Source organism: Cadophora gregata (genome assembly GCF_030347475.1).
Source record: "Cadophora gregata isolate MNR1 chromosome Unknown scaffold_11, whole genome shotgun sequence".
Taxonomy (NCBI): domain Eukaryota; kingdom Fungi; phylum Ascomycota; class Leotiomycetes; order Helotiales; family Ploettnerulaceae; genus Cadophora; species Cadophora gregata.
Window position 1 is genome coordinate 856,224 of NW_026695934.1, and position 18,600 is coordinate 874,823.

At 48.2% G+C, this 18,600-nt stretch overlaps 9 protein-coding genes across 9 annotated transcripts; 5 read left to right on the plus strand and 4 right to left on the minus strand.

Moving 5' to 3' along the window:
* Positions 1–50: 50 nt before the first annotated feature.
* ONS95_002377 (uncharacterized protein) lies at positions 51–1,504 on the minus strand. Its single transcript, XM_058495631.1, has 2 exons — positions 1,338–1,504; positions 51–1,244 (listed from the first exon to the last, which is right to left on the minus strand). The coding sequence occupies exon 2, from the start codon at positions 1,241–1,243 to the stop codon at positions 272–274; it is 972 nt and encodes a 323-aa protein (XP_058354359.1). The 5' UTR covers position 1,244; positions 1,338–1,504; the 3' UTR covers positions 51–271.
* A 595-nt stretch (positions 1,505–2,099) lies between these two features.
* ONS95_002378 (uncharacterized protein) lies at positions 2,100–3,804 on the plus strand (the record flags this gene model as incomplete). Its single annotated transcript, XM_058495632.1, has 5 exons — positions 2,100–2,305; positions 2,355–2,436; positions 2,490–3,025; positions 3,075–3,449; positions 3,507–3,804. The coding sequence occupies 5 exons, from the start codon at positions 2,100–2,102 to the stop codon at positions 3,802–3,804; spliced, it is 1,497 nt and encodes a 498-aa protein (XP_058354360.1).
* A 160-nt stretch (positions 3,805–3,964) lies between these two features.
* ONS95_002379 (uncharacterized protein) lies at positions 3,965–4,234 on the plus strand (the record flags this gene model as incomplete). Its single annotated transcript, XM_058495633.1, has 1 exon — positions 3,965–4,234. The coding sequence occupies one exon, from the start codon at positions 3,965–3,967 to the stop codon at positions 4,232–4,234; it is 270 nt and encodes an 89-aa protein (XP_058354361.1).
* A 1,050-nt stretch (positions 4,235–5,284) lies between these two features.
* ONS95_002380 (uncharacterized protein) lies at positions 5,285–5,819 on the minus strand. Its single transcript, XM_058495634.1, has one exon. The coding sequence runs from the start codon at positions 5,736–5,738 to the stop codon at positions 5,382–5,384; it is 357 nt and encodes a 118-aa protein (XP_058354362.1). The 5' UTR covers positions 5,739–5,819; the 3' UTR covers positions 5,285–5,381.
* Positions 5,820–5,821: 2 nt separating this feature from the next.
* Positions 5,822–7,459, minus strand: ONS95_002381 (uncharacterized protein; the record flags this gene model as incomplete). Its single annotated transcript, XM_058495635.1, has 6 exons — positions 5,822–6,262; positions 6,315–6,412; positions 6,459–6,554; positions 6,641–6,798; positions 6,849–7,094; positions 7,140–7,459. 6 exons carry the CDS (start codon positions 7,457–7,459, stop codon positions 5,822–5,824), a joined length of 1,359 nt encoding a protein of 452 aa, XP_058354363.1.
* An 816-nt stretch (positions 7,460–8,275) lies between these two features.
* On the plus strand, positions 8,276–9,816 carry ONS95_002382 (uncharacterized protein). Its single transcript, XM_058495636.1, has 3 exons — positions 8,276–8,620; positions 8,669–9,064; positions 9,112–9,816. Exons 1-3 carry the CDS (start codon positions 8,564–8,566, stop codon positions 9,424–9,426), a joined length of 768 nt encoding a protein of 255 aa, XP_058354364.1. The 5' UTR covers positions 8,276–8,563; the 3' UTR covers positions 9,427–9,816.
* Positions 9,817–11,915: 2,099 nt separating this feature from the next.
* ONS95_002383 (uncharacterized protein) lies at positions 11,916–13,316 on the minus strand (the record flags this gene model as incomplete). Its single annotated transcript, XM_058495637.1, has 3 exons — positions 11,916–12,557; positions 12,609–12,999; positions 13,061–13,316. 3 exons carry the CDS (start codon positions 13,314–13,316, stop codon positions 12,182–12,184), a joined length of 1,023 nt encoding a protein of 340 aa, XP_058354365.1. The 3' UTR covers positions 11,916–12,181.
* A 1,065-nt stretch (positions 13,317–14,381) lies between these two features.
* ONS95_002384 (uncharacterized protein) lies at positions 14,382–15,608 on the plus strand (the record flags this gene model as incomplete). Its single annotated transcript, XM_058495638.1, has 1 exon — positions 14,382–15,608. The coding sequence occupies one exon, from the start codon at positions 14,382–14,384 to the stop codon at positions 15,606–15,608; it is 1,227 nt and encodes a 408-aa protein (XP_058354366.1).
* Positions 15,609–17,750: 2,142 nt separating this feature from the next.
* ONS95_002385 (uncharacterized protein) lies at positions 17,751–18,239 on the plus strand (the record flags this gene model as incomplete). The annotated part of the gene is made up of 1 exon (XM_058495639.1): positions 17,751–18,239. The coding sequence occupies one exon, from the start codon at positions 17,751–17,753 to the stop codon at positions 18,237–18,239; it is 489 nt and encodes a 162-aa protein (XP_058354367.1).
* Positions 18,240–18,600: the final 361 nt, after the last annotated feature.

Here is an 18,600-nt window from a genome sequence, read left to right on the forward strand (position 1 = left end):
ACTTGTCAACAGGCTGTCTAGACTGTCTATTCTATGAATGATGGTACCCACAGTACTTTCTTGGTGTAGTACGTTTTCCAGTGCTGGGTTTATAACCTTTGCTCATGATATCTCATACCTTCAGGTTCTATGTTGATTTTTCAGTGGGCCGTCGCTAAATATTAGCGAGAACCCCTAAAGCTACAGGCTTTGTCAGTACCTATGTGCCAATGTTACACTTCTTTACATCTTCAGCTATCAATGCCACTTATCCCAGTCCCAATGATTTCAGTCAAAAATTGATAGCAGTACTCTCCTCCGCTGCTTTTCTCAACACACGCCAAGCTTCCTCTTTCGGAACAGCTTTCCTCCCACCTTCACCTGCACCAGCCCATAACCTCCACTGCTCTTCAATCTGATATCCTATCACGCCGGTTCCTTCGACAACATTCCATCCATTTTCTTTTCCCAGTTTCAGTATCCGAGTGTTTCTCGGCTTAAAGCACATATCGAGTAGAACACCTTTCTCGTCCTTCTTTAACAAGGTTTCCAAAATCGCTCTGGCCTTTAATTCTTCATCGGTCTTGGCTTCAAAGTCAGGTACTGTTCCGACAATGTAGAATGGGGGTGGTAATCCCTCTGCCATATCAACTGAGGTGATGTGTCGTATCCTCGGCTGTCTGTCCGTCTCAAAAGTACCATATGCTGTAGCATCCCTCAAAAGGTCGGCGACTTCTCCTGGGTCTCTGTTCACCACATAAATCTCCCCACACGCCAACTTGGCAAACAGAGCATAGACAGCGGCTCTCGAAGCACCCCCAGCTCCAATGATTAAAGCTGGCTTTCCCATCCCTTCATTCTCTCCTGACTTGGTTCCAGAAAGTAGACACCCCTTGATGCCTCTCCAATCTGTATTAGTACCTCTTAGCTTCCCCTCCAGAGTCAGATACACATTATTGCATGCTCCTATCTTGGCAACAAGAGCATCTATCTCGTCGAGGTATGGAATAATTGTTTTCTTATATGGCATGGTAACCACGCCGCCAGCGAAAGTAGGCGCTCGGAAGAGAGCTATTACGTCGTCGATTGTGGGACATTCTTGGTTGATGAATGTCCAGGGAAGAGAGAGGCATCTGGCGATGTGGTTATGCATTGGAAGAGCGATGGAGTGAGTTACATTGACTCCGGCCAGGTAGAGATATTTCTTTTCTGACATATTGACCTTCAAATTGGACGATATGACTTCGGTGGTAATAGAACTCATTCTGTGTTTCGCAGTATGAAGGGGTCAGTCACCAGCAGAAATATCGGCGAAACTCTTGACGCCACTTCCGAAAAGACAAAAGAATGGTTCTCACGTCAATTCTGGCTTGAAGCTACTTAATAGTCTCCCAGATTTAATCAGTCTACTGCGTGAAATCTCCAGCTTCTATTGCTCGGAAAAACACAATCCCGATGCTGAATGTGGGGTACAATCGCGGGGTTTTTCGCTTAGCCCCTTTGGGCAGTTGTGTTGATGTTTAACTTGTCAACAGGAGGTCGACGTGTAAGAAGGAAGAGTTGAAAGTAGGAGACAGTCACCCTTATAAGCAGCGCCCATAGTCCCAATCCCAATTCATCCAAAAGTTGATTCGTAAGAAAGAGTCTTGCACATAGTCAAAGCCCATCGAACATCTTTGCCGTTGCGCCTCTGTTCCATGGCCAATAAGAATGCGTAGTTTGCTACATCGCGACAGCTCGCAAGAAGATATTCACGTCTTTCCATAAATGCGTAGCTAGAGACTCTACCGCGCCCCAAGACAGCAACTCCACATCCAAATTCCCTTTAGGTAATTATGGAGATAGGTCCCTCAGTAGCCAAGAATTGTGACTCACGTGGCTCTTGATCACGTTTCTGTGGCTGTTTCTGGGTCTGGTGCCTGATTGGAGCCTGCTCCCCCTTGCAAGCCTCTCGCTTCCAGCCGTCTTTGTCTCTGCCCAAACTTGTACAACCACTCCAGAAATCACATAAAGTCTCATCCACTGCTCACTTTTTGTTATCACTCTTCTGTATGCTCACTGCCTTGCTGAAAACCGCGAGGATTCTACCAAAAGTAATACCCTGATCGAGGACCATAGCAATGGCAACCTCTCCACCGGAAATGTCCCGTTTCGACCTGCCTGGGCTGAATCTGCCCCTGAATTGGACTCCAAATGAACAATACACGAAATATGACCATGGACGTAACCAGGATACGCCAGCTATAGTGATGCCTGCCCAAGGTTATGGAAAGAATCTCTTCCCAGTGGCATTGAACGATGCCGACAATTCTGGCGGTTATACCCAGTACAGCGATCTAGCTTTTGTCATAGAACGTTACTAATGTCTCATTTAGCCTCTATCTGACGACTTTACGAGAGTTCACAATGCTCCATATCATGAATGCATTGACGGACAAGCCTGGATGGGAAGAGAAAGTACTCACGTGTCTTCCCTCTGCGATTCCATGTCATGCTAAAGATCTTTCTAGGTTTTTGATGATACCATTGCAGAGAAGTGGAAGAGCGAAGCAATGTCAGCTCCTGGTCGTGATGTGACAGAGAAGATGGCTAATTGGGTGATTGACGAGCTTCGCTGGAAGGCAAAGACCTTCAAAGAGACCGGTGCCGTATCAGTCTACAATGGAGACGTTGTGAAATCAGACGTCGCCATCCCCGAATCCATCAAGAAGGCACTCCAGGAACAAGCTCGGAGATTGGAAGACATCCCAGCTATCTACAAGGATTATCACCCTGGCTCAAACGGAAAGGTTCTCGATCTCGTCCATCCATCCTTGTTCCCTCTGATCTATGGTACAAGTCGCGTGCTAAAGGATAGCTTGATTGGCTTGGAAGACTGCATTCCTAGCTGTGGCAAAGGCGAAATTATCCCTATTCGAAACGATAAAGAGACAAAGCTTGATCGTAAAGGAAGCCACTCATATGGGTATGGGGAAGATCCATCGCCATATGGTAAAGACTTTCAATGGCTTCCATGTGAGGTTGATATCACAGGCGGTAATGCTAAGTACGGATCTTTGTTACCCAATTAATCTGGGTACAGCTGACATGCTCAGGATTACGAGCTACATCAACAATCTCCATCCTCAGAAGAACAAGGAGCTCTATGCCATCATTGAGAGCGTGATTACCAGAACTATTCCGTTGTGGAACATGACTCTCACACCTCTCAGAGAAGGTTACAGCACGAGTTGGCGGATTGAGTACCAACTCGAGTATGAGGTTGACCCGGAGGATATGGCCGAAGACCTCAAACCACAGCAAGAAGAAGGCGAAGATGAAGACGACTACTGGGAAAGACGTGAGCAGTGGGAGAACGATATTCGCAAGGCGAAGCAACCCGAGCCAGGGGAGTTTGAACCGAAAGAACTACCAGAGACTGTTGACCTGGTCAAAGATTATGCTCGTCGTGGACTCCAAGTCATCGTCAAGTAGGACAGCCAAGTAATGTTGGATTATATTCTCTCTGCTGACAGGAGGCGTTCCAGGCTTGCGAACATCGAGCTTACTCCAGAAAACCCCGAGTACGAGGGAGGCACTTGGCACGTCGAGGGACAGCTCAACGAGCACATCTGCGCAACAGCATTATACTACTACGACAACGAGAATATCATGCCGAGCCAGCTCGCTTTTCGACAACAATCCGATGCAGATGAAGCCTCTGAGATGGTATGTAGCATCGAAACTGTTCTGCTCTTCTTGTCATTCAGGAGTGCTAACTTACACCTTGCCCTATCCTCAAGGAGTTCACGACTGGCTGACAGAGATCTACGGCTGCGAAAATGACAGCGCTGCTGTGCAAGAAGTTGGCTCAGTGGTCTGTTCTGAAGGACGCCTGCTCACGTTCCCCAACATCCTCCAGCATCAAGTACAGCCTTTCTCGCTCCGAGATCCAAGTAAACCAGGCCATCGCAAAATTCTTGCGTTGTTCTTGGTCGATCCAGGAATGAAGATCATCAGCACTGCCAATGTACCTCCTCAACAGATTGATTGGTGGGGAGAGGAGGTAGATAGGCAGGTCTCAGGAAGCGGAAAGGCTTTGGCAAAGCTGAGCAACGAGATGAAGGATAAGATCTTCCAGGGTGTTGATGATTTCCCAATCAGTATGGAGACCGCAAAGGAATTGAGGTTGAAGTTGATGGAAGAGCGGAAGAAGTATGTGGTGGCTCAGACTCGTGCTTTCGAGGAAAGAGAGTTTAGCTTGTGTGAGCATTGATGGATTGCCTCTGAAGAGCACTACATTTGTGGTGCAGACTTAATGGGCTCTATTTCTTTTGCTAGATAGGAGGAGAGTAGAAGTCGCTTTTTGATACAAATCAGACGCTTAATATATCATAGAATTCGCTGAAACAATTCGATTGGTTATCAGAAATCTCCATTTTCAATTGCCAGTTGTTGTTGAAGGTGTAGATTGGACGGGGGCTAGCTGCTCCCTGCATGCCCAATCGGGTAAGCACGATGCACCCAAAAGTTACTATATTTCGTAAATTGACAGGTGCATCCAGAATACCAGAAACAGTAATTGATTCTCGCAACGTTTAATAGAATGAGACAGTTGTGTCAGCTGAGGCTTTGCAGACACCTCAATTTCTCATCTTAACGTAAAAATACTTCCTTCCTGTACGTCAAAGAAAGTAACCACTTCGCAACTTGGCATATAAACATTCCTTCTCCCCACATCTTGAGAGCTCTGAAAAAGTCAACAAACAGACAGCTTCCGTCTCATCCTCTGTCAAATCAATCAATTTCTGGTCAAATCATATACCACACACTTCTTCACCTCATTTCATCGACCAATCACATTACCTAAACTCACAAACCACCTCATCCAAAGTCTCCACGATATCTCGAAATGTGCTTGGTATATATGCTCAGCAAATTGCGCAAGAACAAAGAGAGAGGTTCACAAGAGCCGAATACACGACCCGCAAGATCATCTCATCATCGGGGTGAAAGTCCAAGCTCTCGCTTGCCGGGCGATACAGTGTTGAAGTCGCAGGGGAGGAATGGAGGGGTTGAGGGAGGGTATTAGGGAAGAGATTGTAGGGTGAATTTTATCGAGAAGGAAGCGAGCTTAGGGGCTGGAGATGGGGACGGGGATGTTGATCGTAGGGGAATGATGTGGATTGAAGGTGGCTGGTTCGCCGTGAGATTCGCATAGAGGTTGCAAACGAAATTGTATCTGCTTGGAAAGTCGTTGGTTGACAGTAGTCTTGTGCCATCAGGGATATCATTTGCGATGTAGCTACATGGATATAGTTGTTTGAGCATCATTGATTGGCTTTAACAAATCTATCATTCAACTTCGAGACCTTCGTGATCGTCCATTTATTACTAGACCGCCGCATTTCGACGGCTTGATTCTAGGTACTGACAAAAGGATCATCAAAATACCATACCGGATCCCCCTCGGGATCTAGCTCGCACTGCGTATATCCATTACCCAGAAATTGGAATCGATTCTTGGTCCAATACGTAATGTCGTAGTCCTCCCATCTAACATTCTTCATCACTTCGTAGTAGTGAAGCCGACTGCCAGCCCAGCAAGCAGTCACCGGACCATCTTTCTTCCCCATCTTAAACCATGAACTGCAAGATGCTGACCAGGCGAGTCTCTTCATCAGTTCATGGGTGTAGCTAAAAAATTCATTTACGTAGTCGACCTTGGGGGTGAAGCATTTGATGTTCTCGGTTTGCATTTTCTCAATCATCGAGAACATGTACCGGGTGTGCCATTCAAAGATTGGGAGGACTGAGCCGTTACTAATAGGGCCATTTGACCCGAGTAGTAATGTTAGTGCAGTCAGTAAATGCTCTTTGGGCAGCTAGGAATAAACTTGCAAAACAAATTCGGAAACTCAGGGGCGGTCACCGCCAGGTACGTCTTCGGTAATTCCCCAAACTCCTCTTTCAAGCTCTTCCCTCCACGTCCAATGACCTCGAATTGGGGCACGAAAGAGACGTTGAAGCCAGTTGCGCAGATGACTACATCGACCTCGTGCTCTAAACCTGTCTCGTCGATGACGCCCTTTTTTGTGAACTTTGCAACAGAGGAAGTGATGACTGACACGTTCTCCTTGGTAAGTGATTGCAGATATCCGGAGCCGGGTATCAGTCGGCGGCAGCCAAGTGGAAAGTTGGGTATAATTTTTGAGGTTAGCCTAGGATCATTGTTGAGCTGTTTGGACATGAGATCTGTGATGAGATTTCGCGAGTTCTTCTGGTCTTCGCTTTCGTTGTGCAACTATTTGATATCAGCTCTGGGCTCGCTTGCTGAGCTTGCGGTAGAGACTTGCCATCGTGAAGCGCTTGTTAAGTGCTCCTTCCATTTCACGACAATACTTGTCGAGAGCGGAGGGGTCGGTATTAAATTCTTTCAGCTGGGATAGTGAGTCTAGATCTATTAGCTAAAGCTGAAGCTCGGCATATTTGACGTGTACATTTGAAGTTCGTCCCTCCAGGGCCTGCGAATTTTGCCGCAAGGCCAGGGGTAATCCAGACTGGGGATCGGAGGAAGGGAATGAGTTTGCCAACGACTGCTTGAGAATTAGTGTAGTGCTACTTACTATAGGGAAGTGAAGTATTGGCAAGGAGAGGCTTCATTTGGAATTTATGAACTCACTTGGTTGTATTTGAGGAACAATCTGGACTGCTGACGAGCCACCACCAATAACCGCAACGGTCTTTCCTTTGAGATCATACGCCGAATCCCATCTTGCACTGTGCATCAGTTTCCCTTCGAAGTCTTTGATTCCAGGTATATCGGGATACTTCCAAGCGCTGCAGAGAGTCAGTATAACTCACAAATTTGGCCCACTGAAGTGACGAACTTGAGAACACCGGTGCCGTTGACCAAAACCTCACATGTATCCTCGAAGCGAGAACCATCTGATGAGACCAGGGTAAGTTGCCAAACGCCTTCCTCTTCTTGCCATACGGCTTTTTCGACTGCTGTGTCAAATTTGACATATTTCTCCAGATCATAAGTCGTCGCCACCTCTTTGAGGTATCGCCAAATCTCCTCCGCACCGGAGTAGAAGCTACTCCAATTGGGATTTCGATGCCAATTAAATTGGCTATTCAAGGTTAGCAAATGCTACTCATGAAGCAGATACTCATACTAGCAGTGACTTGGGATATCACATGTACAGCCCGGGTAACGACTCTCCAGCCATGTCCCTCCAATATCACTGTTCTTCTCATAAATCTGCAAAGTGACATCCTTCAACAACCTTTCTGCCTTGTAGGCAATCTGCAGTCCAGTTGCACCTGCACCGACACATACTAATCTGATGGGCCGACGCTGGAACAGAGGCTGTTCGGAAACTCGAAACCCGTCGAAATCCTGGTTATACCAAGGATTCTCGTGAGCCGTGGTGCTGTCCGGGATTGCAGAACGATCTGGGGCTGCAGAAGACGTCACATTTCGGGATGTTGACATTTTGTGATATCAGATGTTGACCATATAGCTCCTAGGCTCATAAATGTCTAAGATACAAGTTGAATGTAAACAAAGTCTGGTTGTTTTGGTACCAGTTAAGCTTGAGAACATGTATCTTGGTCCCTGACAGAAAGGCGTCTTGTCTCCCTGTCCCGAAGCCTTCTCGGTATCGTATTGGGGCATTCCCGGAATCTGGGAGGTGCATGGTGGGAGGTGGGGTTGTCCTCGAACCAATTTAGTGCGGGGAACTACAGATGGTGTCGTCTTGGACAATTTTATTGGATGAAAGGGGCAATGATAATGGAATATGTGATAAATAGAAGGTGATTCCTCATGGCTGTATTGCCCATCTTCGGCGTTTCGGAACACTTCTCTGCCAGCCTAGTAGCATGTACGAGAATTGACAGCTTCATCAAGCTCGCAGCTTCCATGCATAGGTGCCCAGGGACATTCCGTAATTTAACCCTCGAAAAGAATTTTATATGACGCTGGTCAACATGAAGTAAACATCATCTGTTTAGAACTGATACTGTAATCCTTACGAGTGAAGCAATCTGAATGACAGGTTGTGGTTTGTAGTCACCGTGCGAAAGATAGATGTGAAGCTCCACTGTCACCCATCTGACTGAGCTGGGATCCCATGGATCACTGATACAAAATCCCACTGTAGTAATCTAATGGCATGAAGACTTAACAACAGTGGTGAAATGTGGAAAATATGTAGAGGGATATCTAGGATTAAGTGAGGTCCAAAGAAGAATTTAAGGTCCGTGACAAGGATTGCGAGGCTTTGCCAGGGATATTCTTTGACGACCCGCAGAGTAGTGCAGACAGATCCGCAACCTTCACAGCCAATCGTGAAATCAATCATCCCATCTCCACCCACGCATCATGGAGGTTGCCTCCTTTTGGCCATGTTTGCGAATACTTTCCCATGTCGGCCCGTGTTTGAATCCGCTTGGATAAATCGCGCCGAGGTTAGTGCCAGCTCTGGATCAGCAATGATGATAAGGGCAGCCTTGAGAACAATAAAAGAGATGGAGGCCATCCCATCTTTTCCAACCGGATTCGCGGAGGAGATAATACTCGAGAAAGGCCGCAGCTATGATGACTCCTGAAGGACAGCTCGCTCTGGCGAAGATCAATCCAGAACTGGAAGAGGTTTGCACCCTCCAATTAAGAGAGGAACCCCACTAACTAGTACCGCAGATCCTGAAGAGCTCACCCTATGTTGAAGGCTTGAATGCCAATACAGACCTCCCGAAGCTTCGAGCTGTACTGCTTGCAAGAAAAAAAGAATTGACGGCTGCGAACGAACCTGCGGGAGAGGCGACTTATGTGGAAGAGGATCGGCAAATCCCCGTTCGCGACGGAACCACCATTGCTGTTCGCATTCACAAGCCAAAAAGCCCGCCAAAGGATGGCTGTCCCATATTTGTCGTATATCATGGTGGTGGGTTCGTTCTAGGGAACTTGGAAAACGAGACTTTGTTGTGTAGGAAGTTCACGGAGCTTGGAGGTATTGCTGTGAATGTGGACTACAGACTGGCTCGGGAGAATCCATTCCCTACGCCCTGCCATGATGCATATGATGCGCTGAAATGGGTACGATCCTAGGTATGATTGTTGGAATATTTGGCTGATCAGTTCAGACCGCAGCACATTTCGAAGAGCTAGGAGGTAATCCGAAGAAGGGATTCTTGGTTGGAGGCATCAGCTCCGGAGGAAACTTTGGGACGATTGTTACACATCTTTATCGCGACGGCCAGCTTTCTCCACCTCTGACGGGAGCATATCTCTCTATACCTGCCTGCATACCACCTGGATTTGTGCCGAAGCAATACAAGAGTCTCTATTTGAGTCGCGAGCAGAACAAGCAAGCACCTATTTTGAACCAGGACACCATAGATTTGTTTGAAAGTAAGAAATACCTGAGTTTTAGCCTCTCTATCTGGGATAGATACTGACTGAGATATCAGAGCACTACAATTCAGATCCCAACTCGAACCTTCGAACCCCAATGCTCTTCGAATCTCACGCTGGACTACCACCTACCTATTTCCAGATCTGCGGCTTAGATCCCTTACGCGATGAAGCATTTATATACGAGGAGATCTTGAGAGAAGAGAACGGTGTTAAGACGTTGGTTGATGTATACCCTGGATTGCCACATGGCTTTTGGAGTTGGTGGACGACGGCAGCTTTCAGCGTGAAGTTCCAGGAGGATTGTGTAAAGGGGATGAAGTGGCTGTTAGAGCAGAGCAAGTGAAGAGAAGCATACCAGGAGAGTTTTAAAGCGTCAGATATTCTAGCACAGCAGAACTGTGACAGTAGATGGCGCGAAACGCGCATAAGCTAATACTCTTTCCACATCTTCTATCTCATGTCCAATATCAACCGAATCAACGCCATGTCCCAACGCCAATTAGACGCCAGAATTCTCAATCTTTTCAGGCGCCCAAAATAGTGCCTTGAAGTGACATCCACCAACCTTCTCGTTATCTTCACCACAAGCCTTTTATGCCCAGGACCTCGGACGTCAAGTAGGTGCTGCTTGTCCTCCAATAGCGGACCCAGTTCCCAAAGTAGCCCCGGTTTCCGCCTGTGCCATAGCCTGCGCCTGCGCCATCGCAACCTGCGCTGGGACTCTAGACCCCGGACTCGGTGACCTTTTCTCTCCTACTCCAGCAGGACGAACATTCGGCTCATCATCTGATATCTCCCCAGCTTTCCTTTTCCGCTTCCAAAAGCAGCCAGTGCACATTTTCGCGAACGGGCGACGAGCCCGGGGCTGGAAGTGGGGCAGAATGAAAATCTCGGATGAGGTGCGTTTGTTGACTTGAGTCGAGGAGCTGATTGGACGTCTTGAACGACTGCTCGCTTCGAGATGTGAGGATTAGGGGAGAAGGGCTTGGCAGTTGATGCTTGGCGTTTCTGGGGGCAGGATTTTGGTGATGCGTTTGGGATTTATATGAAAATATTCGGATGCTCGGAGATTAATCGGATGGATGCTTACGGTATGCATGACATGGATTAAGTTTGGTTCAACGTGGGGGGCGGGCCAAAGAATGCTGTGGTTTCTTGACAGGACATTTGGTGTCCACATTCACGACTTTGAGCAATCCAGTTGCTTTTCTTGTCAGATTCGTGGCAGCTCAGCTCTTAGTTGACGCAGTTCTGTTTCAACTCTGCACGAATGGCGCACTGTCAAGCTCATGTGGTGGTATTGAAGTGTTGCCCAACGCCTCCGAGACTGGAACCTTGGGCGAGCTCACCCTGCCATGTTGTCCACGGCTTTGGGATCTTCTATGGTTTGTGATTCTAAGTCTGAGCTGAATCGTTCTCTTTCGGTACGTCTTTGCCATCTCCAATACCACCCTGGCAACTCAGAGACTAGCGGCAAGCATGCAGCTACGTACAACACCTACAGCAGTGCCACTCTTTGAGCCACCGTTGAGCCCAGCAAGCGTTGAGTAATGTGAGATGGATATAACAGGTACAACGGTGCTTAATTTCGATATACTCTACAAGATGGGAAAATTCTGCTGCTCGTAGTCAACAATGAGGTAGTTCACAATTTGATTGCTCCATTGTTGATATTGCAAAACGCACTTACGTTTCCTACCGGTACATACGACCGATCGATTACTGGAACCGTTAGTTGCTCGCCGCAACGGGATGTAAAGTGTGTCTTTGAAATATATCGCTTAGTTGACTTAGGGGTCGAAAGATGAGTCCTGGGACATGACGTTGAGCATTAGGCCCAAAAAAAATCCATGAATGAATTTGAGTTAAGTTTTGAGGTCTTGAGATAGGAATTTCAGAGAATGGAAGCTTCCCATCGCCCTGTCAGCCACACTCTATCGGCAGGGACTAACGGTAGGGAAGACTTTCAAATCTGAAAGCCAGCTCGGAATATGCTAAGAAATAAGTTGTCTTGGTGTGGTGTGGGAAAGGAGCATTTATCATTTTCCATACCACCCCGGGATTCAACAACGACGTGACTTATGAAATGTTTTTTTAGATAGAAATAGCCAAAACAAAGCCATTCTCTAAGCGAGGCCGCCAAACCAAGACGAACCATACTCTATTGCTACTGTGCAACAGTAGCTCACCGTCCAACGATGATAGACACGCTTCTTTGGATCTAGAGGGGAATTCTGTGTATTGAGTCTTAATTGCCCATAATAGTGAGCCCTGCGAGGAAGACGCCAAGGACATGGCCGCCATGAGCAATTGCTGACTTCAACACTGATGAATTATTGTTCTTGGATTGTGAACTGTCGGGCAATCAACAGATTCGAGACTGCAAATCATTTGATAAACTCCCAGCTCGCGCTATCCACAATATCGTCTCGACTCGCCCATCACATCTGACGAGAGAATGATCAGCTTGTTCCGAGGAAGCGCTTACATGCTCAGCTCAACATCTAACAGTATTCCAGGTGTGCTTAGTATACTAGTACATTACTTTGCAATATCAATGATCTCTTGAATATGTATACTTCCTACAACAATGAGCTGCGGTCTCCACAAGTCTCGCACGGAGCCCAGTACTATTCTCCACTCCTGAAACTATCCAAAATACAACCAGAGCGTAGTATCAACGCCTGCCTTAGAGTAGGAGAAATACACACTTTGCGCCTGACACCCAATATTCCTCGCCCCAAAGAAACATATCTCATCCGGCTTCTCAACAGAAGCATAAGATCGAACAACGATCTACTGCACGCGACCAGTATCATATAGCTCTGCTCGGTGAGAAGTCTCTAACTCAGTAGTCCCAGGTGGGTATAGAACATTCTTCCCCAACAACTCATTGACGTGAACTTCCCCAGGCTTCGCTGTGGCTGGCTGTGCAGCCGGGATCTTTTCCGTCGTAGAAGAATGAGCATAAGCGTTTGTGGATTGGGTATTTGGAGGATCTGCTGAAGATTGTGATTGTCTGGTCGACCGTCTTTTTCTTCTCCACAGACAGTATCCGATGATGAAGATGGACAGGAGCCCAAGGGCAGTAGCGAGAACGGCGATGGCAATTGTGGCGTTCTTCGAAAGGCCGCCAGATTTGGTAGAGTTTCCTGTTGTTCCAGTAGGAGATCTATCATGTTTTAGCTAACATGCTGCATTAAAAATGCTTGTGGGTATTCACTGAGAATTTTGATCGGAGGTAGCTGTGTCTGAGCTCACGGCGTCAGAGGTAACCGCGCCAGAAGTAACAGTGCCTGAGCTTGCGCTGGTGGTCTTCGAGCCAGGACTAGGCGTGGCGGCAGCAGCTTTTGTGCTCGTGTTTTGCTTGACCTGAATACATATCAGCCATGCATCATTCATAAGAACACAGGTCTTTGGGTGTCTTACGCTCCCTGCTAACTTATCCGAAGGTATCGGCAAACTGCTCGACAAACACATCAACCCGGTGCCACCCTCAGGATAGACACCAACATAGTCGACCGGACAACAGAACTCTGCAATAGCATGATAGAGGCCCCAGGATGAGTCTGCGCAGGCAGGTACTACCTTTACAGTTGCAGCGCAATCCGCATCTGCAAGATTGGGCAGATCAGCAGTGAGAATAATCGGGGTTCTTGTTCCCACGTCACATACCAGTAGGACAACATATCGCTTCAGTGGGAGAGAAATTATCCTTGTGATTCCCAGCAGATGAACACTTGTATGAACTTGGACAACAACTATCTCCGCAAGATGAAGTTCCCTCGGGGCAAGGACTGATTTGAAGGCCATAGCCGCCCCAGGAGACGAGCTCGCGCTCGGCTAACGAGCGCTCCTCTGAGGTGCTGATTGCATGCGCCATGTGTTCCCCAGCCGCGGGCACGGTGGAGAGAAGTTGGATTTGACTCATTAAGTCTGACGTTCTTTGGGTACACAGGACGAAACGATTCTGGTATTTTCTGGATTCGATTGTCGTTCCTCTCTTGGCTCAGCCGCAGATGCAGCTCGGAACACTGCCCAACCGAAAATGAATGTGGCTTGATGTGACACCCTGGCTTTGTCTCTCAGGATTGTTTTCACGAGACGCCACTGTCATTTGGAAGGATTCTCAGGCAGGACTCCATTTTCCAACTCCGACGTTGCGATAGCTTGGTCCTCAATCGATGCTATTTCTGAATGAGCGCCGACTTTGGATGAGGCTTTGGCAATAGAGATATATAGGAGCTGGATGGACCTCATTATATACTCTCAGACCCTTGCTGAGGGGAATGGAAGACCTTCAAAATATGTCCAAGGAGGCCTCAGTATGAAGAGAGCAGTCAGCTGACTTTAGTTATTGACATGGGCAATCAAATGGCCGATGAATGATGGCACCCTGTAAATCCTCCGTGCACTCTTTCCTGGACATTGTTGTGATCGATGCATGTTGGAAATTCCCCAGATATGCCGCTGCCGATCTGCTCATCAACAGTGGGAAGAAATTTGACCTATTCAGGTCACGTGTTATTGTCGAAGATCTTGGCAATCACTCCTCATCTCGCCGAGGTACTTCAGAAATCCACTCTGATATATCGCGTACCACCGATCCAGGCTTTCCCTATATCTCCTGTATCGTGTCGCCGCCTGTTTCCGTCTTTCATAGCCTGCACAATGGTTAGCTTTGAATGATGTCAGGATATGCCGGACGTACTGCTCAGAAAATGCCGTCCGGTACGGTCACTTTCAGCCGTATGCTAGTATCCAACGCTTTGCAATCGGCAACCTTCTCTACTTTCTTATTCGACTTCGATAAGTATATAACAGAGGATCTCCTGGGATAGGAAGGTGGATATCCCTTAATTCAATCTTGCAACTCACTTTTTGCAGACAAAGTCGATAGCTTTATCATATTTTCGGTTTCAGTCAATATCATTTTCTCCTCTCACAGCTCTTCGTTCTTACTCTCAACCTATTTCACTCCATTCATACCTCCAAAATGGCCAAACCCACAGTTCTCATCAACGGCGCAGGTATCGCCGGCCCAGTATGCGCCTTCTTTCTCGCCCGCGCCGGCATTCACACGACCATCATCGAACGCGCCCCATGCATGCGTTCGACAGGCCAGCAGATCGACCTCCGCGGCGCCGGTCTCTCTGTCGTCCAACGCATGGGACTCGAGGACGCGATACGCTCGCGAACAACCAAAGAAGCCGGTCTAGCATTCGTTGACGAGACGGGGAAACGACTCGCTGAGTTTCCCGTTAGGGAAGATGGAGGACGTAGCTTCACGAGTGAGATTGAGATTCTGAGGGGAGAGATGGCAGGCGTGTTTTATGAAGCTACGGAAGGTGTCGAGGGGATTGAGTACGTGTTTGGGGATCATGTGACGAAAATGGTTGGGACGGGTGACAAGGTTGAGGTGCTCCTGGAGAAGGGTGGGACGAGGGCTTTTGATATCGTTATTGGTGCTGATGGGCAAGGCTCGAAGACAAGAAGGCTTGCATTCAAGGATGTTGAGAATCCAATGAAGGCTCTACATCAGTATGCGGCGTACTTTTCCATTCCGTATAAGAAGTCAGACCGCGAATTTGCAGAGTGGTATAATACCACGGGCGGAAGAGGGATCCTACTAAGGCCAGATAACGCGGGTCAAACGCGAGCATATTTGACAGTGACGAGGGATCCACTTCCTGAGCTGCAAGGCTACTATAAGCTGAGCGTGGCAGAGCAAAAGCAGAAGATGCACGAGATGTTCTCAGACGCGGGTTGGGAGGCCAAACGAGTGCTGGAGGGTATGGACAACGCCGAGGATTTCTACATGCAAGAGATCGCTCAAGTCAAAATGACACGCTGGTCGCAAGGACGAGTTGTGCTTCTCGGCGACGCAGGCTATTGTCCCTCTCCCATTTCAGGTATGGGAACCAGTTGTGCCATCACTGGTGCTTATGTCCTCGCAGGAGAGATTGCGAAGCATGGCATGGATTACGAGAAAGCTTTCCAAGGGTATGAGGAGAATCTGAGGCCGTACATCGAGAAAGCACAGAATTTGCCACCAGGAGCTCCAGCAATTGCGAATCCACAGACGAAATGGGGACTTGCGATATTGCGTGGGATCGTGGGATTTGTGAGTTGGAGCGGAGCTACGAAGATCTTTGACAACTTCTCAAGTCCCGCGGCGGAAGATGATAAGTTGACAGTGTATGAATTTGGGAGTGAGAAGTAGTAAGACTTCGACATTGTGGGCCGTGGTCATGATCAGTGCTGAAGTGTTGGCTGCCATGATGGTCCTTGGAAATACAAGCGATCGGGGAATGTGCAGATGGTTTTGCCCAATGCAGCCAATTAAGCCAGACCTTTGGATGATCATATTGTTGATCTCCATACAATAGACATTCAAGAGAATGGATTTGGCAGGTCGCATTCAACCGTGGCATGGTATCTTTCTCGCGCTATGTTCCCAACCCTTGATTCTCTTGTCACGATTCATAGCCAGAAACCATTTCGCATGTATCCAGTTAGAAATGCAGGAACCTGCTACGATGCGCCTAGTCAGGACCATACATTACTGTTACCAGACAGCATCGATTACTTCCTTTCTCCAGTTGTCATTGTTCATCCTTGAGAATATATCAGATGTCAGTACTGAAGTGCTGTCGTTGTGTCCTAAAGAGCATCAGATTTGCAATCAGAACCAATTATTGTTCCCTACCGTTATCCGAATCTTTAAGCAAGGCCCATAAAATAAAGTAGTCGTCAAGCCATCGAGCATCGATCTTATCCTCATGGGATCGTATTATCAAAAGCCCATAGGGCCTGGATGCCGCTGATCAATTTCGATAGTGGATCTTTCGGACTTTAGTTCCACGCCCAGTCAGTGCAGTCACACGTCACGGCGAGCAATACGACATTCCGTCACACGACGTATCGAATCTTTTCAGGACAGGAACCTAGGCTTTCAAGACACAGTGATTATTCACTCCCTTTCTACGGTCTCACAAAATATGCCTAATAGATGTTTCTTCGCAAGCCTTGGTGTTAGAACGGTCCCGAAGTAGTCAGCCAAAACCTCGGCCGGGCCTTACCGAGCAGACGAACTCGACCCTGAAGCGAAGGGGTTCAGGGGTAGGTGGGCGCGCCACTTACGTCCTGTCTCAAGCCCTCTCCAAGCCGCCCGGGACATCCACTCCGCCCAAAAAAAAGACCACGAACGAGCGGTACTCGCTCACCCTAAACACGGGCGCCGCGCGCTGAGAGGGTGACTGAGACTGAGGGAATACTCTAAAAATACACCAAGAAGCAAAGGACACAAATGATTTTCAGAAGACGAAGCGTGACTACGCATCCTTCTGCCAAAGGAGTTTGGGTTGGGCATCTGACTTCGTGACGGCCTTCAGCCTGTATACGCAAGCGAGTCAGGAATTAATGAACACGGCATGAATCTCGTCATTGCTGGAGAGTATGGAGGGGGAACAAGAGGATTAATAAGAAGATGAACAAAGTCCTGCCCCACATCTGGCGATGTCTGCATGCCCGAATCTGTTATCAGGATCGTCCATCGGATAGCATCGTGGCAGCGGCAGCAACCCGGATCATCGCCTCCGATTATTGCCCCCCTTGGATATTTGTACGCATGGATCAGCTCTTTGGTCTAGTCTCCCGTAGAGTAGAAAAGAAGTTCGGCAGGAGGCAGTAGCGTAGTGTGCTTTCTCTTCTTCCTGGTCATTTTTTATCTCGGCTGAGACGAACTCCAGGATACGATGCCCGGTTTCTGGTTTCATGAGGCAGAGTAGTGCCGTTGGTGCAGGTGCTGCCGGCCTGCTTGCGATCGTCGACTGCTCGTACTGTATCAGACGGGGGCAAAACAACAGGGGCGGCGTGGTCTGGATTCGTGGAGCGGGCGCAGAGGCGTCCAGGCCCCCCCTGATTCATCATTCAGGCTGTTTGCGGGAGGGATGGGCGATGCAGGGTCCCCTTAGCTGCAGCCTGAGACTCGTCATGGGTCCACTGGTCGTCGTTGGGTTGGTGGGAGGTGGGAGGTGGGAGGGAGGTAGAGGGTGGAGGTGGTGTGGAGCGATCGAGTGTGGATGCATGGGAGGGAGGGAAGGTGCAGGAGAGGAAGCACTTGCACTTGATATACGGGGTGTGTCTCTGGAGCAAGTGCTTTGGATCTCTCTTTCTGAAAAGTATTCCACCAAACCAAATCATCACTTTCATATCGATATCAACATCTTCACCACACGACCTCGATTCTCTCGGAACAATACATCAACATTGCATCGATACCATCAGCTTGCAACTGTCACGTCCGAACAACGGTGCAAGTCGCATCGCATCGCATCAACTACATCACTAAGCCAACATTTCTATGCCAAACACAATGGCTTCTCCAACTCCCTCCATCGCAACCATAACACCAAAGACTCGTCCGCGCCGACAGTCACGATTCACAGAAGGCTCACCCCTCACTGGCGCTGAACTGGCACAGCAAACAGCCGACAACGACTTCCTCCTCACAATACTCTCGCAAATGGACGAACACGAGAAGCGCAAACAACGCAGCGAGTCAAATGCATCGACTGAGTCCTTCACATTCTCCGGCCGTAGCAGGAGGAACACCGGTTCGTCAAACGGAGGCAGCAGCCCTGTGCAAGGCGACTTTACCATGAAGGAGCACGTTGGACGACGCAGTATTACTTTCGGCCGAACCAGTAATGAGGACGCAAGGAGGAGCTTGGATGAAAAGCCTAAGGAGTTTGTGGAGAATGTTGAGGGGTTGGCCATTAAGTTCAAGGGCAGGCTGAGGGCTTTGACGGGTGGAAAGGAGAGAAGTGCGAAGCCTTATCCGGGGACGTGAAGGACGGACTTGACACGGACAACACACAACAAAAACATCATCACTTTCCTTACGGATTGAGATCTACGGAGCACAGCATGGATTGCTACGGTACCAACGCTAGAATGGCATGACTATGTCAGGTGTGAAATCACGCCCTGGCGTTCGAGGGTTCTTCGAAGGAAGGGCAAAAGTACAAGCTACGGGCTTTTCGGATCGCGATTACTTCTCTTCTGGTTAGAGCTGTATTATAGAAATTACCCCAAGAAGACTAAAAGTCTCTGGGCGGTTTTGTAACAATTCAAACCGTCATCATCGAATTGCGTGGTTCAAGTCTAGCTCGTGATGATATTCTTGCCACCCCGTCCCATCCGAGATGAAA